Source organism: Apiospora hydei (genome assembly GCF_038363865.1).
Source record: "Apiospora hydei strain CBS 114990 chromosome Unknown utg000007l_segment0_segment0, whole genome shotgun sequence".
Taxonomy (NCBI): domain Eukaryota; kingdom Fungi; phylum Ascomycota; class Sordariomycetes; order Amphisphaeriales; family Apiosporaceae; genus Apiospora; species Apiospora hydei.
This window is the reverse complement of record NW_027117366.1, coordinates 3,391,055-3,418,582: the sequence shown is the minus strand read 5'-3', so window position 1 is coordinate 3,418,582 and position 27,528 is coordinate 3,391,055. Positions and strand designations below refer to the sequence as shown.

At 52.6% G+C, this 27,528-nt stretch overlaps 11 protein-coding genes across 11 annotated transcripts; 5 read left to right on the top strand and 6 right to left on the bottom strand.

Annotated features, from left to right (window-relative positions):
- Positions 1-131: 131 nt before the first annotated feature.
- PG997_010189 (HET-domain-containing protein) lies at positions 132-2,969 on the bottom strand (the record flags this gene model as incomplete). Its single annotated transcript, XM_066814504.1, has 8 exons — positions 132-362; positions 426-578; positions 662-843; positions 1,044-1,351; positions 1,436-1,777; positions 1,832-1,925; positions 1,974-2,602; positions 2,791-2,969. The coding sequence occupies 8 exons, from the start codon at positions 2,967-2,969 to the stop codon at positions 132-134; spliced, it is 2,118 nt and encodes a 705-aa protein (XP_066666466.1).
- An 858-nt stretch (positions 2,970-3,827) lies between these two features.
- PG997_010188 (uncharacterized protein) lies at positions 3,828-5,901 on the top strand (the record flags this gene model as incomplete). Its single annotated transcript, XM_066814503.1, has 4 exons — positions 3,828-4,871; positions 4,916-5,602; positions 5,644-5,812; positions 5,879-5,901. The coding sequence occupies 4 exons, from the start codon at positions 3,828-3,830 to the stop codon at positions 5,899-5,901; spliced, it is 1,923 nt and encodes a 640-aa protein (XP_066666465.1).
- An 829-nt stretch (positions 5,902-6,730) lies between these two features.
- Positions 6,731-8,461, top strand: PG997_010187 (uncharacterized protein; the record flags this gene model as incomplete). The annotated part of the gene is made up of 1 exon (XM_066814502.1): positions 6,731-8,461. The coding sequence occupies one exon, from the start codon at positions 6,731-6,733 to the stop codon at positions 8,459-8,461; it is 1,731 nt and encodes a 576-aa protein (XP_066666464.1).
- Positions 8,462-9,051: 590 nt separating this feature from the next.
- PG997_010186 (thiamine pyrophosphate enzyme) lies at positions 9,052-11,106 on the top strand (the record flags this gene model as incomplete). Its single annotated transcript, XM_066814501.1, has 4 exons — positions 9,052-9,092; positions 9,168-9,207; positions 9,260-10,724; positions 10,817-11,106. 4 exons carry the CDS (start codon positions 9,052-9,054, stop codon positions 11,104-11,106), a joined length of 1,836 nt encoding a protein of 611 aa, XP_066666463.1.
- Positions 11,107-11,342: 236 nt separating this feature from the next.
- Positions 11,343-12,898, bottom strand: PG997_010185 (Ergosterol biosynthesis ERG4/ERG24; the record flags this gene model as incomplete). The annotated part of the gene is made up of 3 exons (XM_066814500.1): positions 11,343-12,445; positions 12,500-12,807; positions 12,861-12,898. 3 exons carry the CDS (start codon positions 12,896-12,898, stop codon positions 11,343-11,345), a joined length of 1,449 nt encoding a protein of 482 aa, XP_066666462.1.
- Positions 12,899-13,321: 423 nt separating this feature from the next.
- PG997_010184 (uncharacterized protein) lies at positions 13,322-13,690 on the bottom strand (the record flags this gene model as incomplete). The annotated part of the gene is made up of 1 exon (XM_066814499.1): positions 13,322-13,690. The coding sequence occupies one exon, from the start codon at positions 13,688-13,690 to the stop codon at positions 13,322-13,324; it is 369 nt and encodes a 122-aa protein (XP_066666461.1).
- Positions 13,691-16,103: 2,413 nt separating this feature from the next.
- PG997_010183 (uncharacterized protein) lies at positions 16,104-17,873 on the top strand (the record flags this gene model as incomplete). Its single annotated transcript, XM_066814498.1, has 1 exon — positions 16,104-17,873. The coding sequence occupies one exon, from the start codon at positions 16,104-16,106 to the stop codon at positions 17,871-17,873; it is 1,770 nt and encodes a 589-aa protein (XP_066666460.1).
- Positions 17,874-18,052: 179 nt separating this feature from the next.
- PG997_010182 (ATPase) lies at positions 18,053-20,559 on the top strand (the record flags this gene model as incomplete). The annotated part of the gene is made up of 7 exons (XM_066814497.1): positions 18,053-18,303; positions 18,898-19,054; positions 19,105-19,384; positions 19,447-19,635; positions 19,742-19,945; positions 20,003-20,275; positions 20,336-20,559. The coding sequence occupies 7 exons, from the start codon at positions 18,053-18,055 to the stop codon at positions 20,557-20,559; spliced, it is 1,578 nt and encodes a 525-aa protein (XP_066666459.1).
- A 498-nt stretch (positions 20,560-21,057) lies between these two features.
- PG997_010181 (uncharacterized protein) lies at positions 21,058-21,800 on the bottom strand (the record flags this gene model as incomplete). Its single annotated transcript, XM_066814496.1, has 2 exons — positions 21,058-21,454; positions 21,562-21,800. The coding sequence occupies 2 exons, from the start codon at positions 21,798-21,800 to the stop codon at positions 21,058-21,060; spliced, it is 636 nt and encodes a 211-aa protein (XP_066666458.1).
- A 1,241-nt stretch (positions 21,801-23,041) lies between these two features.
- Positions 23,042-24,051, bottom strand: PG997_010180 (uncharacterized protein; the record flags this gene model as incomplete). Its single annotated transcript, XM_066814495.1, has 2 exons — positions 23,042-23,339; positions 23,561-24,051. 2 exons carry the CDS (start codon positions 24,049-24,051, stop codon positions 23,042-23,044), a joined length of 789 nt encoding a protein of 262 aa, XP_066666457.1.
- Positions 24,052-25,130: 1,079 nt separating this feature from the next.
- On the bottom strand, positions 25,131-26,351 carry PG997_010179 (uncharacterized protein; the record flags this gene model as incomplete). The annotated part of the gene is made up of 1 exon (XM_066814494.1): positions 25,131-26,351. One exon carries the CDS (start codon positions 26,349-26,351, stop codon positions 25,131-25,133), a length of 1,221 nt encoding a protein of 406 aa, XP_066666456.1.
- Between the last annotated feature and the right edge of the window lie 1,177 nt (positions 26,352-27,528).

The following is a 27,528-nucleotide window of genomic DNA, read 5'->3' as shown; positions in this document are numbered from 1 at the left end:
TTTGCGCCGTACGCGGCTTTTCTTTAGAGGGGTGATGCGCAGGGTGATGCGCAGGGTGATACGGAATCTGACACATCCCTGAATCTATCCTTATTTATGTTGAGAAAGTGAAACAGTAAAAGATTTACATTCTAACTTGCTAGCCCAATGCCCATTCCCGGACCTTCCTCGATATCGTATAACTGTCGGCGCGACCGCCCCTTGATACACCGGAACATGAAAAACCACGCCAAAAAGGTGCTGATCATCGACACACGCGTAATGACAGCGGAAAGCCCAAACGCGTCATTTCCAAATATCCAGGTCGCTTCGTCCTCGCCAAATGGTTCATTCCATTGGAAAATGTCGCCCTGGAGGAAGCTCTGCGCCAAAGTAATTAGATCACTTGTTTTAAGCCTTGTGGCAGATGGTGCAGTGAGCCTTACTAATAAAACGCTTCCAGGGAGGAAGAAAAGAGTGACCATAGCCATGAGTCTCATTGATGCGGCTTCCTCCTCTGTCTTGGATGCAATTTTCTCCATTTTTAGGGCCAAATCGTGAGCACTTTCCGCATGAACCCGGCTGACTTTGTTGGAATGCTGCAGGATTTCATCATACTAGACGCAAAATCTCTGTTAGTTGTTTTCCCCATAAAGGTCAGGTGTGCTGTGCAAGGACATACGAGACTTTTTCCGTCCCTCGCCAACTTCTCGAGCGTCTCCCACTGCTTCTTTTTGCGGTCGAGATCTGCTCCGAACTTGTCCAACTTCCGAAGAGACCAGGCAAATTCGGTCGCAGATTGGCGTCTGATTTCCCTGGCATGGCTTCGAAGACTGATATATGCTGGTAGTACTGCTTGATGTCCTGCAGTATAGTTGAATTCATCTCAAGCGCGAGATGGCCGTTCTCGATTGTGTCGATCAACTCTTGAAGTTTCTGTAACTCCGTGAAGGAGAAGTCTTCGGGCCCCGGGCTATCTCTACACTGGTCTAAGGGCCTAATACCCTCCGGGCTCAGGTCATACACCTGCGGTTGGCTCAAATAGTGGGCTGTCGGCCACCCACCAATTGTACTGCTTTGTTTCTCGTTCCATCGATTTGGAATTGGTTGGCTTTCGTATGTTTGGAAGGACCTTGGGTAGCCAGCAGCCTTGATGCTGTTCGCATGCATGGCCCTTGGACTACTACCCTCTAGTAGTGTGGCCAAGTGACGAACGGTGTCCAAATTGACTCTTTGCGCCTTGTTGGTGATTCTTTGCAGCGACCGCTCTAGTTCATCCAAATGCCAGCACCAGTTGTCGCAACCAGCTTCGAGCAGAAGCAGTTGCATGTTGAGAGTACTGGAGAAGCTAGTGGATATATCCTGCGATAAACTTGACCGTGAATCATTAGCATATTCATAATGAACACTTTCTCGGGTATTCGGGTTTGTTTTGATTGTCATCCAGAACGCGCACCCATGTATAACGTCGAAAGAGTGATAGACAGCCAGTTGGCGAAGATCCCAGTTCGATGATTGGTTGGGCTCCGATCTCTCGACCACGCTCAACAGATAAGACAACCTGATTGCGCTGGCGGATCGGTTAGCGGATGGCACTGCCATTTTCTCCTTGTCAGGCACTGAGAGGGTATCATCCGAGTGAAACCCAGTTCGGGCTACACCCTGGAGCCCACCAATTGAACGGAATGCGAAGACGTGATCCAGCACAGACTCTGGTATCTGATGGTAGGAACAGAGGTACGCAAACATTTCAAACGAGCAATTGAGCGGTAAATGGGGTGACCATCCTTCCATGGAACTATACATAGTCATCAGCCATATCGTCTAAAAAGGGGGCTCTGGGGCAACTTACACGTATCGGAACTTCGGATCTTTGACAATGTCCCGAGCCCCGTGCAGATGCCTTTTCACATCATCCAGACTCTTAGCAGTTTCAACGCACATATCTGGGTGGGTTAGCGAGGTCAATTTGCGACCATATAAGGTAAACGTACCGTTCTCTCCATCTTTAAGTTCCAGGAATGTCAAAAAATGATTAGCCTTGGCGTCAAATATCTTGTTTTTGGTTCCTGGATCGTGGATTGCACGATAGAAATCCCTGACCTTGCTCCTCGACGACGCATTGAATAACAGACTATTCGGATATTCCAGGTACCGAGAGCAACTTTCCAAAAAGCAGATGTCATAGTCCACATAAGTGACGGCTTGTCTGCGTTGGCTACGACGTAGGGGTGATATCCGACTTTCTGCGTTGTGTATTTCTTCTCGTAGCCTTCGCATTGCATTGGCCTGTCCTTCGCCGTAAAGAAGGGGGATCTGTATGTCGAAGAGGCCAAGCAGTGAATAGGCTTTGTCTTCGCTGCGTGTAGTGTTGCGTCCATTTGCCCAGGCAAGTCGTTGGAAAACGCTGAAATCGGACAGGGGTCGGCCCCGAAGCGCATCGGCAGGGATTCCCGTTATGTCTTCGATGAGTGATTCCAGCGTTCGCTTGTCTCCAAGTCGCACCCCCCTCTCGGGAGAAGAATTCAACAGAGGCTGGAGCAGATAGCTCTTGAAGCGTCCAACCACGAGTGAACCATCGGCTCTTCCGGAAGGCGAGCTCCCAAGCGGGCTGATTGGGTGCCTTTTTGTCGCCAGTGTAAAATCCATGCCCAGAAACGTCCGCAAGTTAGACATAGCACTTTTCCGAACCTCTGTACCAGCGAAACATGCAGGTGATGGATTCCTGGACCTCGGCGCTGCTTGACTTGTTAATGCAACAAGTGTCGACCCAGAAACACTCCAAGCCATCTTGCCGCGCTTGATTCCCACAGAACCGGATCTTTTTCGTGTCCATGCTTATGCTTGTTGGTGCCGTTTGGCACCTCTTGAAGGTTCACCTCCTGGCTTCCCCATGTATGCGAGAGGATGGCATAGCGGGGAAGTTTGGTGGTACTGAAGAAGTCTTCCAAGTGAATCTCTCCTGTGGCGGTCTGTACCAAGAGCCGCATTTTATGAGCTAATGGTATTCGATCAAGACATTGAAATTTGTTGTCCTCGTCTGCTGTTGGTGCATTTCAATGAGTAGTGCATTGAACAAATTCAGAGTGCCACAGCGGGGATCTTTATGACTTATGTAGACACTGATATTTCTTTTTCTGTCTTTTTTTCTTCTTTTTTTCGCACACGTCTGTGAGGCGTTTTGGATTGGTTCAAAATCCCGCCTTCGATCCTTGGCTTGCATTGGGGCTTACTGCATATCTACATTTGCAAGAAGTGATCGGCGAGGCAACCTGCTAAGGAAAGCAGACGCACGCGCTCCCATAGGGGAGGGCGCACAGAAAACCCGAGAAGATGTAGATCACTGATGGTGATCTCGCCCTGCCCAGTCCCAGTCTATGACGCTCATGCCCATCAAGAGTGGTCTCCCATTTTGGGAGATGAGAAGGAGTCACCTCAGCCCGTACATCGTTTTGAGTGCTTGCTATCGTTGCGGGCGTTAGACAACCCAGTCAGCCCAATCAGGCGATCTTGTGTGTGTGGAGATAGTTGCATCACACTGCCGAATCCGGAGGCTGTGCATCCTGGGTCGTTAATCTGCCTGATGAACAGGGGTGGTGTTAGGTACTCCAAGTCAGCCGCTTGTCAAACTGCTATGTAGTAGGTACAAAATCATTCTTCTCTGTGGGGTTGGCTGGGGTATGTATTAGTCATCGGTACGTGCATACATGTACTTGCTTATGCCAATACCACCCACTTTGAGTGAGGGGATGGCAGTGGTAAGCAGAGCACGGAATATCATTTGCCAATAATCCGGCCTGTGATCCCCGAACCCATCCTTTGTCTGCCTTTATATTGGTCTTTACAACATGTCAGCATGTACCTACATCTATCAAACACTGAGTAGAGAGAATGACGAGGTCAGGCTCTTGCAAATTCACAGCCCCACTGGCCACAGTACAGACCCACGGCTTTCCCTCGAGCTTCGGCACGAGTCCTTGACCAATGAGTCGATACACTATGCTGCGCTTTCATACGTATGGGGAAGCAGCCCGAGCGAGGATCTCGTCGAAATCGAGGTCAATGGAGGCCCGTTCTTGGTCACTCGCAACCTGCATGCCGAGCTGATCAGACTCTTGGGCTGTACTGGTTGCGCTGCTGACTCTTGGCTCTGGATCGACGCCATCTGTATCAACCAAAGCGACACTTCCGAAAAGAGTTGGCAAGTCTCTCAGATGGGCACAATATATAGCCGAGCAGACCTGGTCTACATGATGACAGGTTCAGGCTCCGCCGAAACCGACCGCGCTATGGATTTCATTGCTCGAATTGGGCCTCGGGCTGTGTCAGCTGGTGCACTCGATCCATGGACGGGGGAGAAGGAGGAAGAGGTGCGTACATATGTCGCCGCGCGGCCTTTCTCGCCATCGCAGGAAGACGATAGGGGCTATGAAGGGGACTCTGAGCGTTCTCGATTCATGTACGACTTGGTTCACGAGCAATGTCTGTATCCTTGGTCACCTCCAGGCGAGAATGTCTGTACCGGTATACTGGAAACGCTTCAGAAGGACTATTGGCACCGCATCTGGATCACGCAGGAGGTGGCACTGGCACGATGCGCCATCGTTGTTTGTGGTGAGCGGAGTGTGCCGCTAGATGACTTTGAGGGCGCTCTCACGGCCATTTTCCAATGCCACTACGCGGGGCTTTTCTTGCTGGCCTCGGAGTATTATTACTTTGGCTGGGAGCTCCCTGGTAGCCCTCATGCGACCATGGCACTGATTGCACGCCGCCGACGTTGTCGTGGGAAGCCGATACGACTGGCCGATCTCGTTTGCCAACACCGCGTCGCCCCAAATCGGCCGCACTATTCTGCAACGGATCCTCGGGACATTTTCTTCGCCCTGCTTGGCGTTATTTCGGACCGTGAGACGCTGGGACTGACGGCGGACTACAGCAAGACCCCGAGGAAGTTCATATTGCCGCTACCAGGGCCCTCATCCGTGACGGCGACCTTCACCAAAACTGGCAGTTCCATCTAGATCAATGTGTACGCATGAAGAAAAGCGAGAGACTGAATAACCTGCCCTCATGGGTTCCCGATTGGGAAGGCATAGGAAAAAGAGGGATCTCAGTCTATCATATTGGGTACTCCGACGATTTTGCTGCCACCGCCGGCAAGATCCCAACTTGGACAGTTGATGACGACATGACCTCGCACATTCTACGGCGCCCTGGCTGCTATGTGGACGTCATCACTGAAGTTATGCCACCGCCTCGATGGGTTCAGGATGACGAATGGACGGCCTCTAAGATCGAGGACCCAGTGGCTTGGCTTCAATCCATCATCAAGTTCGTTGGCTTAGGCCCCGATTCGGATCCCGCGGAGGACTATGTATGGCGCACTTTGCTGAAAGGTAGGCAGTGCACTGCCCACGTCTCCAACAGCAACGGTCCTACGCCTACGACCCAAGACATTCGCGGATTTGTCCGAAGAATCATGCGTCAGGAGCCCATCGATGCCGATGGACTGACTCCAGAGGAGGCTGAAATCGTTCGCAGGGGCTCGATGGCTTACCTGTACCACCTTCTGACTTGGAGACCCTTGACGAGCAGATCTCCTACATCATGCGCCGCTGGCCACGTTCGTTGGGGTCTGTCAACCGCGAGAGGACTCTATTCAAGACCGCGAAGGCCATGTTCGGGCTGGGTCATGTCGCCATCAAGCCGGGTGACATCGTAACGCTGTTATGGGGTATTAGATCGCCCATTATCCTGCGACCTCGGAACGACGATGCTATCGGCGGTGGCTACACGTTCTTGGGAGATGCATATGTAGATGGGATTATGCAAGGTGAGTTTTTTGAGACAGAGCCAACGGAGGTTTGCTTTGATATATATTAGCTACAGTTCCTTGCAGCAACGACTACTGTTCAGTTGTGATATGGCACCTTTGCAAGGAGATTTTGTGCAGTCCCCTGACTCCCTTATGCATTATTGTTACTGTATCGGAAGAAATGCTGGAGTGAGGCCAATCATCCCAGAACTTGGCCGCGTCCATCGCAACTCCCCGAATTTCCAATGATTTACCATGCGTACGGAATTTCTGCAGATCATGGAGCCCTTGAACAAACCATGCAGCTTTATTGAAGAGCCAGATTTGGGGGCGTCAGATGGATGCAGTGAATGCACCGCTCAAAGTCAGGTATTACGCAGAGGTAAGCAAAGAATGGCATGATATGTACGGTGGGTGCACAGCCAGGCCACAAAACTGGAATTGATCAACCCCTCAAAAGTGCTTATTTGACACAGCCTACATAGACCTCGGCGAAACACTGGACTCTGTTAAGTCTGCCCAACCAAACAGTCAAGGGCGCTCGAGGCTCAGAAGATGGTGGAAGCCGGAATTCGGTTGCATCAGATGGGTGAGAACACCAATTCAGGACAAACGGGGGACCATATTCAGGATCCCCGCGGCGCAGGTTCACGTTCACGATAATTTTATATCATTCACCACAGCATGTAAAGATGCATTTCGACTGGCTCGAAATATGGTTCCCAAATTGCCACTGCAGTGAGGCTCCGAGCCACGGCCAGCCACACAGCACGATCGCGTGGTTTCTTTGCTGCATGTTAGCGGATGTGTCCTGGGGCAGATAAAAGTGGCCTCGGTACAACCGGGCATTATTATATAACCTGGATTATGAGATCCCTCCTTTGTCGCCGGTTTGTCGTTCGTCAGTCATCGAAACAATTTATGTCCCTACTTATAATGGAGGATACTCAATCGCCAATGCCACCTTCACCCTACAATACGAGGGTCGTCAGTCTGGGTCAACCCAAAGCATTCGATCCCGCAGAGGAAAACAGAGGGGAAGGGCGTTCTCCAGCACATAGAGCCCGAGGCCTCTTGTGGCAATGGAGCTCAGAGCTGTTGATGTGCTTCCTCATCTTCGGCGTGCCCTTTGTGGCTTTGGGCACGTTGCTTCCGTACCACGGTAAGCCATTGCCGCAATGGCCGTACAGAATCACCATCAACTCTCTACTTTCTGTCTACTCCACGGCCCTCAAAGCAGCCATCGGTCTCGTCTTGTCGAGCGGCATAGCCCAGCTCCAGTGGGCCTGGTTCACCACCCAGAGGTCCTTGTATGACGTGGTCCGCTACGACGAAGCGACGAGAGGCCCTTGGGGATCACTGCGAATCATCTGGGCCCATCGACTGAGGCAACCGCTTACTGCTCTTGGCGCCCTGGTCATGGTCTTGATCATTGCCGTCGAGCCCTTCGTTCAGCAAATACTTCGCACCGTGGACTGCAGCTTTCACCTGGACCACGAACGAGCGACGATCCCCCGAGCGAACGTTTACGGCGATCTTGTTCTTGAAAAGGCCTCACATGAACTGTTTCAACGAGACGCCATCGAGTTGCGGTCGGCAATCTTTGACGGAGTGGGAGCAGCTGGTACCATGCAGGTCGCTGGCTGTGGAACCGGCAATTGCACTTTTCCACCCACCTTTGCAACTATGGGGTTATGTCACGAATGTCACGATGTGTCGGACCAATTTACAATAGAGAGCAGCTGCGTGGCCAAGCGACCATACTTGGCAAGTCAATGGAACCGATGTCCCGGGGATACAAGCATCTCAATCAACTCAACTCTGAGGCTCGGCGATTTGCACACCTGGGGACACTTTCAATGGCCAACCGGCAACCGACTGGGGCCCGACCCCCAAGCTCTGTTTTCTATGACGCAAGGGGTGATACGCCCGACTGGTGCGGTTATTCGATTCATGGCCTTTGGGACCCCGTACTCAGAGTTCAAGGTCAACCCGATATCGGGACAACAGATAACTGGGTGTGAAAGCAATAAAGGTTGGCCTTGCCAGGGCCATGGCGCAGCAGAGTGTACAATATCGCCGTGTGTGAAGGAATACTCTGCTACGGTCGAGGGCGGGCAGCTGAAAGAGACGTTTATTTCCAAATCGTCGCCAATCGAGACATCCACCGGGCTCCGGAATCTGAGCAAATCTGCTCTACTTGACGCGCAATGCCTGACTGAAGCTCTCAAAGACGAACTGGAGCAGCGGCAATACTTCGTCGATCCAGGGGTTCGCTGGCATACTTTCAACGTCAGCCAGGACAACCAAACAGCCATGCCGATCTACCCTACTTTGCTGGAGACGGGATGCCTCTACTACATTCCCGAACAAAGCCAGCTCCTGGAGGTACTGACTAATCAACTGGAGAATTTCGGTCCCGATCTGAAAGGTCAGGTAATGCCGAGCGGCTTGCTCGCACCTGTCGTCGAACATGGCTCGGCACCTATCCTGCTGCCGTCTCGACCTACGAAGGATGAACTCGAGAAGGCGTCGCGAGAGATCGGCCTCACGCTGGAGATGGAGCCCCGACAGTATTATCAGCTGGAGGCACTGGACCTGGACGCGGCAAAGAGAAAACCGCATGAGAAAAATAACTCGTCAAGGTCTTTGCTAGGTGACTCTTAAAACGGCTATATACGCATTTTAAACATTGGAACTTTTTTCCCAGATTTAATTGGGCTTTAGATACTGGTAGTTACGTCGCTAGCGACATGGACGCGTTCTTTGCGAAACAGTCCACGAGACAGAAGTGAAGGCTGATCACCAATATTTTACAACCCTGCAGGCGTCGTTCCCAACGACGCGCGGGGTATGTTGCGTCACCCTGCAGACAAGCCGCAGTAACTGCCAGCTGCGCCGTACTTGAATGCAGGGCATAAAGAGCTTACGGGGCGACCTGAAGACTACACGAAAGCGACATGGAAGATGGTGGAGACTCGCGCGGCAGCTCCTACCAGACCGCCATGAGAAGCCATCAGGTCTAATGATCACTGTGGCTTGAAATTTGCAACTATCTCTTCTCAATCGTACTGTTATGGCTTGGTCATGCTATTTTGGTCGAACACTTCGTGGCTCGGGTGTGCACACTCGTGTAGCGCTCAAGAGGTCACATGGATTGAAACCTTTTAGGCGCTCTTCTATCCGACCCTCGCTAACGTCGTTGCCCATTGCCGTTTCAACCGCACATTCGACCAAACGACGATTGCGCTTCCGAAATGGCAGGTCTACAAGTGGCGAATCACCTCAAGGACCGTGAGTATGTCTCTTCATAGGCGATCGCATGGTTGTGGGAGGCATGCCGAGAAAGCAGTTCCAACTGATCGTTGCGCAGATACACAACAGCCTTTGCTTTCTTCGAGGCGCTATGGGAAGTGCGTCTCATACCCTGCCAATGAAATATCCCGTGGTTACTAACTTGACAAGGCCGGCGTCACGGCCTGTTTCGTCAATGTCGGGTCTGATCACCCACCCTTGCTTGAGGCCATCGTAAAAGGCAAGCGAGAGCGCCCCGATTCTTGGCCCAGGATGATTACCTGCCCCTCCGAGATCACCGCCATCTCCATGGCCGACGGGTATGCCCGCATCTCAGGCCGGCCCCAAGCAGTCCTGGTCCACGTCGACGTCGGGACCCAAGCCCTGGGTCAGGGCATCCACAATGCAAGTGTCGGCCGCGTCCCAGTCTTCATCTTTGCCGGCCTTTGCCCATATACCGAGTCCGGCGAGCTCCCTGGCTCGAGAGCTGAGTATATGCATTGGCTCCAGGAGGCTCCTGATCAAAAGGCCATTGTGCGACAGTACTGTAGGTACACCGGCGAGGTCCGTACGGGTCTCAACATCAAAAAGACTGTCGGGCGGGCACTGCAGTTCGCCAACAGCACGCCAAGGGGCCCTGTGTATGTGGCTGTCGCACGCGAGGTCTTGGCTGAAGAGATCCCACCCCAAGCGCCACTGAACCAAAAGCAATGGGGACCGATCGGGCCAAGTGCGCTTCCGGTCGATGCTGTACACGAAATCGCCGCGGTTCTCATACATGCCCAACGCCCGTTGGTAATCACGGGGTATTCCGGCCGCGACCGCCGAACCCCGAAGCTTCTTGTTGCACTTGCGGATCTCATTCCTGGCATTCGAGTTCACGATACCGGTGGCAGTAACATGTGTTTTCCTTTTTCGCACCCATCATCCGAAGGCTTCCGGCTCAGCTCCGATGAGTGTACTCGAGACGCTGATGTGATATTCATATTGGACTGCGATGTCCCCTGGATCCCGTCTCGCAACCCACCACCAAAGAACGCAAAGATATACCATGTTGACTGCGACCCCTTGAATCAGGCTATGCCCGTCTCTTTTTCCCCTGCTGATGGATGGTGGAAGGCGGATAGCTACACGGCGCTCAAGCAACTTGTCACCTACATCCAGAGTGACAGTTCGTTGCTGGAGACTCTCCGGAATCCCAAGTACGCAGCCCGCGGAGCTGCTCAGGCAGGAACCCACAAAGCTCGCTTAGCCCAAATCGCAGCTAGTCCTCAGCTGGAAGAAGAAGCATTGGACATTCATAGCGTCGGAAACCTCCTGAAGACCTTGTTACCCGATTCGACTACCTTCGTCGTGGAAGCTGTCACGGCATCCCACATAATGTCGGACCAGATACAACCCAGTCGGCCCGGAAGCTGGGTTAACTGCGGAGGTACAGGTATCGGATGGAGTAATGGCGCAACTATGGGCGTCAAGATGGCTCTGGAAGACCAAGAACGCGACCATGAGAAGGGCCAGAGCAGCCTGGTTTGCCAGATCGTCGGCGACGGGAGCTTCATGTGTGCGGCGCCTTCCAGTGCACTGTGGGTTGCTAGTAAATACGAGATCCCGGTCCTCACAATTCTCTTGAATAATGGTGGCAAGTCACTCGTTTCATTGCATACTCAGCTCTTGAGCTTTCTCCGGGCGGCTTCTTTCGTACTGACATAATGGACATATGTTGTGTAGGCTGGAAAGCTCCCCGCAACTCTACCCAGCTGGTATATCCGAACGGCCTCAACACGTCTGCCACGGACGACGAGATTAACGTTTCGTTTCGACCGACGCCTAACTATGCAGCTCTGGCCGAGGCCGCCGCAGGGTCCGAGGTTGGTAGGGGAAACGCGCCAGAGAACACAGGGAGTTGGATGAAAGGCAGGACGGTCAGGACGGTCAGTGAGTTCAGGGAAGCGCTTAAGCAGGCGAATACATGGGTAGACAAGGATGGGAAAGGGATGTTGATTGAAGTTATGATGTGAAGGCCTTGCACTTTCTTGTCGATTCTTCTCTTTGGTCCTGGATTTTCTTCATCCACCTCCGACTTCGTTCTTGGCACACCGGGAAATTTTGACTGGAGGTCACTGGATAACTGTTACCGAGTCCAAGTGGTTTCACACATATAGTCCCTTGCCTAATTCTCGTCGCCCAAAACTTCGAATTCTTCAACTTGGATGTGTCATCCCCTGGAGTGATATAGGGGTGCCAGATGTGGTAATCAGTAGATGCCAGGCAAGATTCTCCACCGCACGATCTTCTTGTACTTCTCCCAGTCCTCGCCATACTTCTCAGCACAAGCGAGGTCGTCCCGGCGCTCCCGATGCATGAGCAGGGTGGCAAAGTAGACGACGTAGAAGTATGTAAAGACCATGCCGTAGCCTTTGGCAGGCCCCTGTACCACAGTTCGGCCATTTAGCATGGTAATGGCATCAGTTGCGGGTAGACTAGTGCCGGTCGGAAGAATCAGGTAGCCAGCCAACGCTGTCGGCAAGCTGAAGGGGGAAGCTTGGATCCAGTCACCCAAGTAGTTCATGTGGCGCGACATGCCCCACCAACCGCCAGTGAGTAGTCGCGTGCCCCTCTTGGTCTGCATATAGGCCAAGTCCTTGACGCTCGGGTGGCCCGGCTGGGTGCGGAAGCGGGTCTTCTGCGAGTTCGCTGCGCGGAAGATGTAGAGTCCCAACACGAAGACAGCGGCGACGGAAACGAGACCAGGGGTGCCGAGGTTTACCGGGTAGACAGACAGGTACCGGCACTGGGTCGAGTAGAGGAAGGGCACCCAGGCGATGTCGCCGAAGACGAGCATGAAACCCAGACCGTCCATGGTGATGTCCATCATGTTCAGCAGGCCGCTCTCGAAGTACTGGCCCTCGAGGATGTAGTACATCTGCGTCGCCGCGGTGAAGACGATACTGTCGCTGAGGAAGCCATAGGTGCGATATTGCTTTGCGACAAAGGCCAGGTCCAGCAGCATCCAGCCCGTCAGGCCGGGTCGCATCTCCAGCCAGGTCTTGATGTCGATCTCGCCGAAGAGGGGTAGTGTGATGCGAGGGTTGAGCTCGCGCCCCATGAAGAAGTCGTAGATGACATTGCCGGTCTGCCCGCCCTCGGCCAGCTCTCGCAGAGTCGGGTCGGGTTTGGCGGGGTCTATGGTGAAGCTGGCAACATAGACGTATATGGATATGAGGTAGGACAGGGCTATGCTGGCCGTAAGCAGCTGGAGGTAGTTATCCGAGATGAAAGTCCAAACAACGAAGTGGGCGCCCTGGAAGTAAGTGCCGATGGCGCAAGCGACCAGTTGGACGACGGTGGAAGAGAAAGCTTGAAGATTCTTATTAGCTGATGTACTTCAGGAGACTGTCAAGAGGTACGCACCATTGAATCGATATTTGAGAGGCTGACCCGACTGCTTTAGCTTGGTCCCTAATACCTCGTTGGCCGGAAGAACGACAAAGAGGACCAGACTCAGCATGTAATATGCCAAAAGCCAGCCGGTGACCTTCCAGCTTGCGAAACCCCATATCCCTTCTTGTGGCCAGGGTATCCGAGACTTGAGGTTTTCCCAGCTCAAGTCCCTTGGGGACAGCAAGATGGGAACTGGACATCCGGTTTTGTCGTTGCAGGTGAAGTGGAAACCAATGAGGAGAAGTGGCAGGCCACAGACGATGGCTGCGGCACCGACGCTGCGCACATATTAGAGAACAAACTGAGGCACATGAGTAATACACCAACTTACGGGCCTCCAAACTCGTACTTTGGCTTCGCCGGCGCCATTGGAAGGTTCTGTCAAGTTGCAACTCTATTCTTTGGATGGGGGCTGGATTGGGGTGCATATTCTTGTGAAAGACGAGTTTCACCCAAATCTTATAAAGAAACAACCTAGTGGGAAAAGGCTGGTCCTTCGGACCGGAGCAACTTGGCACATGGTGCGATACGGAACTAAGACATCCGGCCGACGGCGGTGCTCGTATTCGTATCGCGGGATGCAGGGGTGTGGCTACATACTCTAATATCGCACTAGCCCCTATGCGCACTGTGGGGCGTTAGGGGGCAAGCTTAAGGTATAGGTGCAATCTGGTAATCAAAGTTGGAGTTGCGCTTTTACATACTTATTGAAATAGATGCCACGTTAGTGAAAGTCAGCTTCAATCTCTTGATGCAGCACATGCATCACATGTAACTCATGTCGCATCTCTCCTACAGCGCCAGCGTCTGTCCACTCAACCTAACATCCGAACCCTTTGGGTTAAGAGACTCGATCGTCAACTTCTCCGTCCTACTCACGTCGAGCTGGAGAGACGCTGAACGCCCCGTCGTCGTGAAAAGCACCTTGACTTTGCCGTTGCGAAGAGTCTTGAGCAGTTCGGACAGAATGCTGTTAGTACTGCGATCGTCTAGCCAGTGAAGGCCATCAATGATGCAGAGCATCTGCATGTCGAGGATTTTCAAGATGTCCCCAAGCAGTCGCAGTGTCTCGGGGAGCGACTCAATGGTTCCGTTGACCAGACTCAGCCGCACCTCGGACAGGTTGACGCTGGTCTCGAAATGAGGTAGCAGCAGCTCCATTGCTTGACGTGTCAGGGCAGTTATGAGAGCGACGCAGGCTTGGGACTCTCGAGTATTGTTGCCTGTTCGGAGGATCTCGCCTCTGGGAAGATGGCAGAAGCTGGTACATGTATGATTAGCAAATATGTTACCTCAACACCGGTAATTGACGGAGGCTTACTACGAAATCACAGGCACCTCTCCTTGACCGGCCAAGTCCACAAATCTGGCAGCGATCGTGGCAAGTGGATTGTACTCATCCCTCAGAGGTGATGCGGGACCCTCCAGCCAGAGTATGCTGGGATCCCCTTTGACCCAGGTCGATAGCCGACGGACGACTTGCTCTGTCTGCATGACGGGACGCAGCCGCACCCCAAGTAGGCGGACACGCACCCGGTCGAAGAAGTCTTCGAAATGCTTGGAATGTAGCAAGACATCATTCCTCATGATTTTCAAGCTTGTTGAAACTACCGCTGCTGATGGCGGCAAAGTGATAAGACCAGTGTGGTAACCAATGGGCAAACTAGAACAGCCCAGTTCGAGTTGTTCTTCTTTTTAACAGCCTTTGTAGAAGGCAACCCATTTCTCCTTCAGATTATGCGATGCAATGAGCAAAATGTTGGCCACAGGTTCGCTGCCCCTATGTTAGGTATACGTCAAGTTATTTGTTGGAGTACCAGCGAGTAATTGTTCACTCCTTTGCGATTCTCAAAGAAGTATCGTCAAGGATCAATACTAAATCCCCCTTGTCGACGACTAGCACTTGAGCCAAGCGGATAAGCAACATTCTCTTCCGTGATCCGTTCGTCGACGTCGAATCTGTACACGGTAGTACTTGATGTTAATTACATGTTCAATCGGCGAAATGATCTCCCACCCTAGATCGCACTTCTATTAATCTTTGCTTGACATGAAGCTCTTGCAAGGCCACATCTTCAACATATAGGTATGCATCTTGCGGATACTTACTCTATACGATCCTTTACGAGTTACGATCATCGTCCAATGCATGGATGTTCATGATTTGTTCTGCTATGCTAAGGTAGATTGCTGGTTTACAGCAGGTGTGAAGTGGTATATTGGCCCTTTAGCCCTTACTATGAGCAGGGGAGCTATCAATTGCCGATGTAACCTCGATGAGTAGGGGTGCATGGGTTGCAGCCGGTATAAGACTTTCACCGAAAGGACACAGCCTGCTGACGATCCAATCACAGAATCGAGGGGCGCGTGCGATCTAACTTGCAGGGTCTAACTGTCCTATTAATCTCCAGAGACAAAATCCGAAGGGCGGCAATGCTGCAGCTTGCTTGGCGAACACAACCTGATCGATCATGTTTTCCCATATATTCAATGCCCCTTCCACTTGGACAGTCGACTCTTGGAGTACGCTTAGCCGCCTGCCGACAAGGCGTTTCCAGGCCACTGACGTAGAGGTGGCAGGTTGGATTTGCGTGGCTCTGGAATCAAGTCGGTATCCGCTGATGAAGTACAGTTCGCGCAATCGCCAGTAATTTGGGAAGCAAGTGGGCAATTCTAAAATTGGCGCGGCAATCAAAGCGCCTGAGATCGATCGGTCGAGGCATCCCAAATCCCTGCAGCGCTTTTGCTCAGCCTTCGTCACCCATGCCACCTATGCCGAGTAACCTCGCCACAGCGCGATGGAGCAGTCCTTGCTCGCCCGACGGCAGAGACCTTAAGGTTTCTACGCTTCTTCGACTCCATGTCAATGTAACGGCGGGGCAATATGCATCGTCTCTGCATTCTTCTTTAGACTTGTATACATCTTATCGTATCGAGGTGAATCTACAAAGACACCAGGACATACTTGCCTCGTCGCCTTGACAGGAACTTGGTCTATCGCATCTCTTAATGCCTATTGTAAGAGTTTCAATGGCCATGCATTGCCGGTACGTGGCTTAGCCTACTCCTACCATCCTGGGCATTTTCAACATTGCGATTGGGCAGCCTTGCTTACATACAGTGGTCACAGCCCCTGAGTTCATTAACATCGGACACCAATTCGGATGCTCGGCCAATAATCACACGCTACTACCCTACCACAGTACTGTTACTCCATGGGGCGGCCACTGCTATTGGTTCAATACGTGAAGCTCAAAGGGCTCGCCGATGCATAGAAAAAAAGTACTGTCACCTAACGCGGGGTGGAACAGCGGTACAGAGAAAGAATGTTGCAATCTGACCCTGGGTTATTTCGGGTTTACCGCGATTTACTTCTCACTCATCTATAAAATCCACACAAGTGTACCTTGTATGTTTAGGCCCTCGCTCCGCCATAAAATTCTTGTCCTCACTCCAGACGGGACGAGAAACGGAGTTCGTTCTGTGTGCAGTAGTAACCTTGCAACTCAAGCACATGCCTCTTGATCTTTCCTGCCAACCCAAAGTCTTAGACGGAAATCGAATAGCGACAGCAATGCCTCCGGGATCCCATGCGACCAAGATCGGGCTCCGTGTCACAGCACAAACACCTGGACACGGCCGCACCAGCCACCCCGGGGGCTTTGTACGGTTCCTGCGGGATCATTGGGTTATTGCAGGCGCTTTCATGTTCGGACTCTCTTTCTGTCTGGGAGTTTTTGGTTACATCAATACGCTTAGCAACCAAGCCTTTTCCTGTCCCCCTTGGGCTGTGAACTGTGACCTGACAGGCCCGGTCAAGTTTCTCCTGGCAAACAACTCTCTTCTCCAGGGAGCTCTTACGACAGGATACAGCATTGGATTGGCGGCCATGGGATTCTCAATCTGCAGCCTGGGAGAAGCGGCGCTATGGCCCCTGTGGCATCGAAGAGCATACAAGCTGAGACATATTGATACGTACCTGGCTGCCAGTAGGGGTTCGCTCATCTCGCTTGCCAAGGCCCTCATCACCGCCCGTTGTCCCCAGGCCATCATGGTTGTCGTTTGCATCTTCGTTTCCGCAGCTCTCCAGCCGGCTGGGCCTACCTTCGTCGGCTTTGCCTTGGCCCGAACCAATGTGACAACCGTCTACCAGAGCAATCAAACCGTCGGCGGAGGCATGGGTCTCGGGTTCGAGCAGCAGAAGCTGGCGCCCGCACGATTGCCAGGCGCCATCTCGGACGCCATTGCCCTCTACACGGCGTGGGCGAAGAGCTTGGCTGTAGAGCCACTACCGGACCAACGGGACTACATTCTCGATCGCGACATGCTGTCGCCAGTCGGTAATGCATCCGTCTTCGCAGTCAGGGCAAATAGAACCATCGATTGTCTGCCACGCCGCGTGGACCTGGTCGATACTGGCCTGGGATATTATCGAGTGAACACCACACTTCCGCCAGACAATTCTGTCTCGATCCGTGTGACGCCAGCATTGAACGCATGGGTTGAAAAGATTACCATACAGAGCCCCACCAGGGTTATATCGACTTTGGTGTTTGCAAACTTGAATGGCCGTATCGAAGGTGGCGAGAACGTGGTAATAGAGTCGCAGCCCAGCTGGAGCGGGGTCTCGGGGGTTGTTTGCACTGTAGACACCACCCTCTGGGATGCTCACGTTAATATTGGGAACGCAAAGACCCCACCGCGAATGATTTCTAGTCTGGACTCTATCAAATCTCCCATGGACAATACCAGACTCGACGAGGTGGTGACGTGGATTAGCGTTGCGCCGACGCTCATGGGCATGAGCGTGCAGGGCACGCAGCCGACGTTCCGAAAAAGTGAAATGGGCCTACCGCAGTCCTGGACAACGCAGCCAACAATGCCGGAAGACACCGACAGTAGCAATTTCACGCGCAAGGAGCTCGAAGATTTCATTGCCGTCAGCGGGGGTGCCATCTGCACCTGCATACCGGGGAAGTTTGCGCCCGTCTCTCAGTCGGGCTTCCACTACGATGCCTTTGTAACCCTTGATTCGGAGTATTTCGACGCCCACATTGACCCGACGCGTACCTTGATCCTATTGGTACCTGTCTTTATTATCACCATTGCGGGTATTATCTTGACAGCTTTTAACGCCGCCGAGTACCGCCGCCATCGCATCCCGTATATGCGCCTGGCCACGGTGGGCGAGCTCATTAAAAGTGCCCAGACGGAACACATAAGAGAGAAAGTCGGAGCTGAGGAGTCCGGTGACGTAAACACGTATCGAAAGATCGACGAGCTCCATCTGAGATTCGGCGTCTGTTCGGACGGGGTCATCGGGCTGGGGGAGACGGTTCCGTGACGCATTTCTAAGGGGAGGGCAACTTTTCGTCTTATGATAATCAATGGAAGAATTATGACGGACTAAATCTTTTAATTTTCATAAGAGGCTAAATAAGTAATTCGTTCATCTATTCATACACATTCTACGCCTGTTACGTGCTCTACGATATTAACCCTTACTGAGGATCTTTAGTCGCAATGTCAGCCGGGGAGTCTGCTCTTCCCGATGGTGAACAAGACATGCCACCAGATCCAATCTTATCAGCTGCACCAGAGTCAAAATTCACTGCCCGAAAGGCACCGATAGGCTACCGCACAGAGTACCGCCACAAAAACATGAGAGAATTAATCGACGATGAGACGTCCGATGCACCTCAAACAGATCGGTCAGGCGATACAGGTGCCGACGATAGTCCTGATCTAGCATTCGAGATCGTGGAAACCTATCTGTATATCCCGGGCGCAAACAATAAAGATAGCAAACTAGCGATTCATATTGTAACAGAGCCAATATATTCCATGAGACTTTATTCGCCGGCCATCATCAATGCATTGAGCTCCGTGGTCCGATATTACCCTGATCATGACCTGGATGGGGACATCAAAATTGATTGGCCATATTGCATCCTTGTTCGTCATTATGATGAGCTTCAACAGTACGCACAAGCCTGCTCAGCACAGCCCCCGGGGAGTTTATGCATACGCAATCGACTCATTATAGGACATATAGATGCCATGGTCCGATACCTGGACGAGACTGTCATGGAAGGGGTGAGAGCTGAGATGGAGAGGAATGCCCGAGGCTATTATACCTATGAATACGCCTGGGTGGAGTACAAGCCATGGAGAACTGTCATCTTGATGGCGAAAAGCGAGAAGAGTTGAGCAGCGGGGGTCATCCAGTCCATTACAGGCGGTATATTCCAAACCCCGCCAACCCAGTGGCAGCATGAAGTCTGGAAGCTGGAATACAATGGACGATACCTTACGCGAAAGAGTGCATCCTCAACTAGCATTCGATTCGATGGGGAACGGGGTTATAGGTCATCTGGCATCATATTCTTGGACACGGAAGAAGTGGAAAGTAGCCAAGATTCCGTTGTTCGGGAATTGGTTGAATGGGGCCGCATCTACTGGCAGCTTCTGGAGAAGCAGCCTATGCAACATGAAGGGCAATCGCCGAGATTCCCTTATCAGCAGGTATATTCCCAGCGCAAACCCCTCGGAACAACAAGTCTGACCGATTGCAGATCGACGGCCTGATCATGGCAGACGCCAAAACAGCCGTCATCATCAAATCTTCATACGACTTTTTATCAGCTAGTGATCTACGCAAAGGAGGTTGGCGTTGTTCATGTGATGTCTGCGCTTCAACTCAGTCTGATGGCAACGAGGGTAATTTCAATGCACTTTTCGAGGACTACCATAATATAGTTTGTCAAGTCTGGGAGGCAGGCCTATTAACCGCACACAAGTACCTTCTCCGTCCATCCGAGCTTCTTGTTTTCGTCTTCAAGACAAGAGCATGGGGTACGGCTTCTCGAACCCAGTCCACTCAAAGTATCAGGGTGATCGAGCTGACACGGATCTAGAACGAGTTCATGTCACAAACCTTCGGGGTCCCGAATTCGATGAGACTATGGTCGATAATTTGATCATGGATGATAAGAAAAAGCGCACATTGGCTTATCTTGCGAAAAGCTTCGCACGCCAAAACAAGGCCGATGAGCCTATGTCTCAGCCTATGCGGAGCGCCGACTATGTGGTAGGCAAAGGCAGCGGTTTGACATTTTTGCTCCACGGAAAGCCTGGCGTCGGAAAAATGCTCACAGCTGATAAGTTTGGAGTGGAAAGCTCAACTCTATACCTTCTAACATATGCCCTTAGAATGCATAGCAGCCTTCGCAAAGCGGCCTTTGATGGTCCTGACATCAAGTGACATCGGCACTGACCCCAAAGAAGTCGAAGGGAACCTGTCGAAGCATTTCAAGAACGCGAAGAATTGGGGCGCTGTCCTTCTTATTGATGAAGCAGATGTTTTCATGGAGCGGCGTACCACAGCAGACCTCACACGTAACAGCCTAGTTGCCGGTCAGTTGGGAACACCCACCCATTTTACATGCTTATATATACTAACTTACCTCAAAGGCTTTCTGAGAGCCCTCGAGCACTATGAGGGCATCCTATTCTTGACCACCAACCGTGTGGGACCATTCGATGACGCCTTCATTTCACGCGTCCATGTTCAGCTGTACTACCCCGAGTTCACCGACGAGCAGAGACAGCGGGTCTGGCAGACCTTCGTGAGCAATCTCGAAAGCGACCGCAAGGGCTACATGCGACTTAGTTATGCGGCCAAGGAGTATATCCGAGAATCCAAGAAGAGTGATCTAAAGTGGAACGGTTGGGAGATCCGAAATGGTAATTGTTTGCAAATTGTCATGACGCTACATTCCCCAGTATACAGTCGCTAATTGTGAGTTTCGTGCACCTTGGCCTTTCAAACCGCCGTCTCCCTCGCCGAGTACGACGTTAAAAAGGATGAGGAAGGGACTATCCTTGTGACCGACCAGCACCTACGTGCGGTGGTGGAGCTGTCGAAGGACTTCAAGGACTACTTGCAAGAGCTGCATAGTGGTGATGAGGACAAGCGAGCACAAGGGCGAGCTGAGCGACTGGACAGCTTTAAGGGAGATAAGAACTAGGACTGACTGAAGACCCAGTAAGAGGTACAAGAGATATATCAAGATTGGATAGGTAAAATACGAGGCAGATTGCTACACTGGGTAGGTAAAGCTAGGTTTCTTACTCTTCCATATTTCCACAGCCAAGTCAAATAAGCCCTCGCACAGGTCTGATCTTTATTGCTTTGTCTGCCTTTTTCGCCTCTACTATTACCTAAATATGTACATCCGAAACAAACGCCCTACTGATTCATCCAACGGAGAAATGTCGGGAGTTCCAAAACCTGAATTGCGCAGAATTTCTTGGGTATCTTAAAATGGAGACAACTCTTGCCGCTGTCACGTGATGCGCGCTCTTACTCGTCTTCTTTTTCTTTTTCGCGACGGCCACACCCGATGCCGTCGTGGGTCTAGTCCAGCTACGTATGACATCTTCATTGCTTGCCTTCCCATCACCACGTCGAGCCCCTCCACCCCACCCCCATTCAATTTCCTTCTCTCTCGCTCTTTCTCTCTCTCTCAGCCGCTCTGGAACGCACACGGACCATAACCTCCCATATCGCCCTTGTTCCCGTCCTTGGAGATGGTGACCTTGGGGTGCCCCTTGGGGCACTGGTCGTCCTTGTGGCTGCCCGGGTAGTCGTAGGTGAAGGCGCAAATGTTGCTGATGTAGGACCAGCCGTTGCAGTGGTCCTCGGTCGAGGTCCAGCACGCCTCGCAGCACTCCTGGGCGTCGTTGGCCGTCGGGTAGTCGATCTGGATCGGGGCGTCGGGCACGTAGACGTTGGCCATTTTGACGTTGTCGATAAAGCTCGCGGGGTCGCACTTGCCGCCGGCGTCCGTGGGGCTCGGCTTGCCCGTCGACGTCGGCGACGCCGTGGCGGTGCCGGTCTGGGTGGCGGTAGGGGAGTTGTCGCTGCGAGCTCGAGAGTCAGCAAAGAAAGAGATCCGATCTTCATACTTGGTTGGGGTCATGAAAAAAAAATGAAAAAAGACATGGTGGAGTTGGGGGTTGAAACTTACCCAGAGTTTTCGGCCTGGCGTCGCAAGGCCGGCGGTAGCAGGATGCCTAGCAGGGTGAAAGTGATGATGCAGACGACGCTGAGGATGCCGATGATGGTGTAGAAGCGGCGGTACTGGGTAACGTGGGCGCGGGCGCGGACGTACCACACGTTCTTGACGGCGCGGAAGCCCGCGGGTCGCGTGTTCGAGTTTTGGCCCAGCTCGTAGAAGCTGTCCGTGGTTTGCCAATGCGGTGCCATGTTGAACGAAGAAGTGGCCTGATGGGCAAACTCTGGGTTACAATTTGTGGCGTATTTATTTCATTCATTCGGCGACACGGGGGAAAATGTCGAGTTTGATCGGTCGACCGCGCCTCAGAAAATGGGAATTTATTTTCTCGAAGGGGTGGTGCGTGGCGGTTGCGGTTGCGGTTGCGGTTGCGTTACCTCAAGGCGACCAGGCGGCGAGAGGGTGAGGGTGAGTTTTCCCCTCCAGGGAGGATGAATGAAGAACGTCCCCCGTTACGGATGGCGGGTGCGGGCTTACTTCGGGTCGCGCAACTGCAGGAGCTGCAGCAAAGAGAGCGAGAAAATAAAAAGGTGACAAACAAACAAGAGTAAGAAGAAAAGAGACAGGAAGTGGTATGACGGAATATGTGAGCGGTGACTGACGGTTGCTGACTTTGTCCTGCAAGGTAACAAGCATCGAATCTTTTGGGCGTTTGGGCGTTTTGGTGTTTTCCCAATATCCGGTGTGGAGGAAGCGTGAGAGTGGGTGGATAAGGGGCGTACTGGCTTAAGTACCGCCCCAACTGGCAACCCGCTGAAAGGGAGAAGGTCCAGTGTAATTGTGAAGATGGGCGTGCAACTCTGTTCACGGCGTGTGCAGAGCGTTTGTCTCTGACTGTCCCGATGCCACTTTCAAAGCCTCGCATTTGGCATTTGGGAAAGGATCGCTTGATTGGCCCCCACGTGGTGCTCATGGATGGAGCCAGGGTCGGCCTCTTGCTGGTTTTCGTATTTCGGTAGCGCCCTGCACCCCGTTCTTTCTAACGGCGCACTTGGCCGGCATCGACCCTGTCGGCGGCAAACAGACCAACGAATTCGCCTTCTTCAGTCGTCTTTCTTCTCATCCATTCAATTTAGTCTCGATGCTCTTTATCAACATCGCCAACCCATTTTCTCGGCGCGCGAGAGCCTTTCAAACTCCATGCCATGCTCGTCACTCAAGCGGTCGCAGGCAAGTCTTAGCGGCTGGCTGCATCATGCCTGCATCATGTCTGCACCGCCACAAGAACCGCGGAATTGATCAGTCCAACAGCCCATTCATACTTACACATTAGCAGTCAAGGTACTTTCGACGCAGCAACACTCAAATCCATCCCGCTTGTTTTTTTAGGGTATCGTCAATCTACTTCTCATCCACTTCGTTAAAATTCCCCGAACTCCATCCAAAACGATCGCAAAACCCGACCAAGGCCTGTTTCGTCCCGCCCACTAGCCTAGCGAAAAACAATCATCCGCGCGCCAGCAAACAGGCCCAGCACCACCGTCGCCAGCGGGACCGCCATCGCCAACGCACCGCCCGCCGCCGGCGCCAGCGACCCCGCGGCCGCGTTCTTCGGCACGTCGGACGCCTTGTGGATGAGCGGGACGGCCGCCACGACGGTCATGACGACCATCTCGGCGATTTCTGACGCCTCGTACACGCTCGCCAACGGCGTGGACCTGAGGGACTCGACCGTCTTGCTCGGTTCGGGCTCCGTGACGATCGACACGAATCGCGTGGTGACGGTCGAGCTGATGACGGTGGTGATGGTCTCGTAACTGGGCCAATAGTAATCCCCCCGTAGCACAGGTCGGCCTTCCAGTCCTTCGCGGATGTCAAGGGGGCGATTGATGAGAAACAGCGACCGGCTTTTTTTGTTTTGGTAGCCGCTGTGTGGCAAAAAGAGTCATCGAAAGGCCATGGTCAGCTTCGTGCCTACGTAATGAAGGGCTAGGGTTTTGGCTCGCTTTACCTGGGGCAGCAAAATGCAAGGGTCTCGTCAGGCGCCATGATTTGGCGATATACCTCCAACAGCGGCACCTCCCTGCCCAAGGTGTCGTCATACACAGTCTCCCATATGTCCCCAGCCAGCGACCCTGTCCCGTTCCAGGCGTCCGGCTTCCCAGCCGCACCCGTGGCGCGGGCCATGGTGCCGGCCGTGGTCCACCCCGAGGGGCACGCCACGCCGGGGGAGAAGTAGCTGGCGAGACCGACACCTACCGGGACGTCGCTGGCAAACAGCGACATGTCTTTGCTGGCGCTGGGAAAGCAGCCCAGGTAGTACGGCGAGGCCGTGGTGGTGGCACAATCTCCCGCATAGGCGATCTGGTATCTGAGATCGTCGCTGCGATAGATGACGCGCCCCTCGGTCGCTGTGGCGCATGAGGGATCGGCGGTGAAGGTAGTCGTAAGTGGGCCGTAGTTTAAGGCCGTGTAGCCAAAGTACTCGGTTGCGGTGGGCATGACGAAGGCAGAAGACCGGGGTAGCCGTACGGTCCACTTGGAGCTGGATGCTTGTACAATAGGTAAGTCACTGTAGCACAATTGTAGCCACTTGGCGATCGCAATCTTTTGCAAAACCCTAAGCGGCCATCACCGTGAAAAAAGGGCGAGCGTTGGGAGGACTTAAATACTTGGCGACATAGGCAGCAACTCTTTGGAATCGAATGGTCCAATTTCCCGACGTGGATTGATTGCTTTTGGCAACATTGCGGCGCTATCTCGCTTACGGGCGAGTCCCCCTTCTGTTTCGAGGGTCTTCGCCCATCAATCAATTGTCCTTCAGGGTCGTCTCATTGGCCTCAAGGGTCGTCTCCACGGGCTCGGGTCCATAAGCGGATACCAGACCGGGGTGTCAGCCGGATCCCGGCAATCTGGATCGTGTTCCTTACTCCTTTCGGATCAATATTAATGAGTCATCCGGCAAGAAGCAGCGCGACGGGCAGGTAGTTACAGGAATAGCACGATGTCAACCTGCCCTACTATAATCGTATGATGAGGGCTGAATAGTCGGACGGGTATCGTGATCTACAGATGCAACTAGCCACGATCATCTGCCCGTACTATTTCTACCGGGGCACGCGCCTAGGCTTGGTTATAGAACGCTGGATGTGCATTAGCGCTAAGCTATATAAACTTGGTGCTCTGGAAACAGCAGATCCGGGGACGTTTCCTATGTCGTCTTATCTAGGGCCACTGACAAGGTTAGGTCCGCGCTGCGTCAAGTCTACTAAAGTGCCAAAGTTGCTATTTTGATTCGAGTCACAATAAATTCACTCTCTTCCTAAATAAGCATGCCAGAAATATAAATTCCATTACGTTGAATATTACAGTACTTACCAGATGTTACCTACTAGACTAGTCCTCCTACTACTCGACCATGGTGTGCCGAGCTATTGTGTAATGTTGAGGTATCAAGGTCGCCCCTTTAAAGTCAGCAGTACCCTCCGCAACAAGCAAGAGGCCTCAGTGTCAAACTACTTCCTACTTACCTCGCTGGTTGACACAGAACAATCCTCTTCGAGATCACTTGGCTCGTAGGCTTAGTAATCATCGGGGAAGCCAGACAGCCTCGCGATCTCGCCTATCGCAAACGGCGGACTATCAAGGGGCCCGCTCCGCAGATTGAATGGCCAGCCTCCTATATCTGTCTCAGTGAGATCTTCGTCTCCTGGATCTTCCGTAGTATCGGCGTAGTAGGCCTGAATATCGATATCCTTGCCCAGATAGATCCAGGTGGTGAAGTGAAGCCAGTGACCAGCCCCGTGATTCTCGGTCGCGCAGGCCTGCCAGGCGACTTGGTAGTCGCAGCCGCAGCGTTGACAGCCACGTATCTCGCTGGCGACAATCTCGCGGGGCGGTCCCGATAACATCTGGGTGTCGCTCCGCCGCCACGCGCCATCGTCGTCGAGCCACTCACGGTGGAGCACGGCGGCGCCCCCGCCGAACGCGCCTCGGTTGAGTTGTGTGGGGTCGCACTCGATGTAGTCACCGCACGCGCAGCAGTCGCGCCCCGGCTCGGCCCCAACATCGTCCGGAGAGATCCAGTCCGAATAGCGCCAATAGACAAACAAGCCGTGGCCGGGCACCCAGTTCAGCCTCCACTCATCTCGCTCCATGCAGTCTTCGAGGTCCTCGCGTACGTAGTCTAGACCGGCCGCCTTCCGGAGAGGGGCGGTATCTCTTCCTCGGTTTGACCAGAGACTGAACGCGTAGAGGATGAGGGGATGCCATTCCCGAGGGGGGGGGCCGAGCGCACCAGATGGCGACGGGAAATAGGCGGCATCGGTTCCCCAAGCAACTTCATGCGTAGTGTCATCAAGGTCTGAATACTCATGACTTGCACAGAGAAACTCACCGTCATCGCTTTGGTCCAGGCATCGCAGGGGGGGGTGGATGATGGAGCACCAGGGGCAAGCGACATGGCCCCTGGCCTTAGCCGCTTCCTCTGCTTGCTTGACATGTTCAACCCGCAAACGACCGCGGCTCATCATCTCGAGGAGAGGTAAGGGTGGACTTTCCCATACAAAACCGTCCATGACGGGGCGAACGTAGTAGTACATAGCCTTGCAGGAAAATGCGAGCCTAGCCTGCTCCTGGAAAGTGAGATGGCAGACTATGGCATCGAAGAGTTCCCTTGGCAGTTTCAGCATACGTTCGATGAGTGAAGGCCCTTGCAGACCCGGCACTAGACGAATCCACTTAGACAAGCCAGCAAAGTCTATGTCCTTCCAATTTATGACATTTTGTAGGTAGTTCGCCATGATGAATCGCTGATATCGTTTAGATACTGAGGGTGGTCGCGAATAAAGCCAGAAGCTGTTCTGATGAGGTTATTACGAGCTAGAAACCCTCTCTATATATGCAATTATCTCATCCAACTCATAGAAAGAGTTGGATATTATGTTTAGGCTTTGTTTTATAAACGGCTATATTGAATATATGGACAATGAACTGGCCATATTATAAAGGCACTGTTCGATAACAAAGAGTTTGTTGGTATAACGGTGAAGCTGCTATGTTTTCGAAGTACGTATGGAATACCGAGCGGACCGAAACCAATGAACGACAAAACATACAGGGAGGTGGCAAGCGCAACACCAACGCCGGACCAATTACAAAGGTGTTCTACAATTTCCTGGCTGATGACATGGATTCCATTTTCGAGGTCGTCGGCAGTTATCGTAAACCATCCAGCCCAGAAGCCTGGGTCAGGGTGAAGTAGCAGCTCAGAACCTATATGCTCCTTGCCGTACTCCATCACCACGTGGGACACGCTCTTGTCCTCTAGGGCATCGAGTTCAAAGACGGTCCCATGACTTCGGATCTCTTGAGCATCCGCCGAGACTAAGGCATTGTGTTACTGTAGCTTTGTTTCACGTAGCGGGAAGTCACATGGCACACTGCACCGCGTTAAGTCGACACAGTGCTGTGTATAGTCGTAACCCCCTCAGGGAATCAACGTGCCTGTGCATTCTTTGGTATATAACCCCCAATCAAAGCTTTGGCCACGTAGTTTAGTAGCTCAGGGCTAGGGTCGGGGATTATCCGATGATCTTCAAACTCTTCTTGTTCCATGCGATATACATCCTAGTTATCAGGTACGTTGGCAATCTTTGGCTCTCAAACGATATACAAACATGTCTTCCATGTCATGTTATACCACACATGTGTGATTTACCCCTGCTTGCAATCAACATCTTGCAAATGCGTACAGGCTTCGCTGTTTGTTTGCCCCTGTTTATCTGTGGTCTAGTCACGTGGCACTGATTCTCTTTGTTCGGTACATAAGCCCGCCATCTGCCCACGATAAGACATTTCAACCGTCCGTTAACGACAGACATTTCGAGCAAGGAGAGATTAAAATAAGCTGCCTACTATAGAGTTATGGTTCAGGCACTCATCAGGCTTCTGCTACCTTGCTTCGGCCGCTCAGCAGTC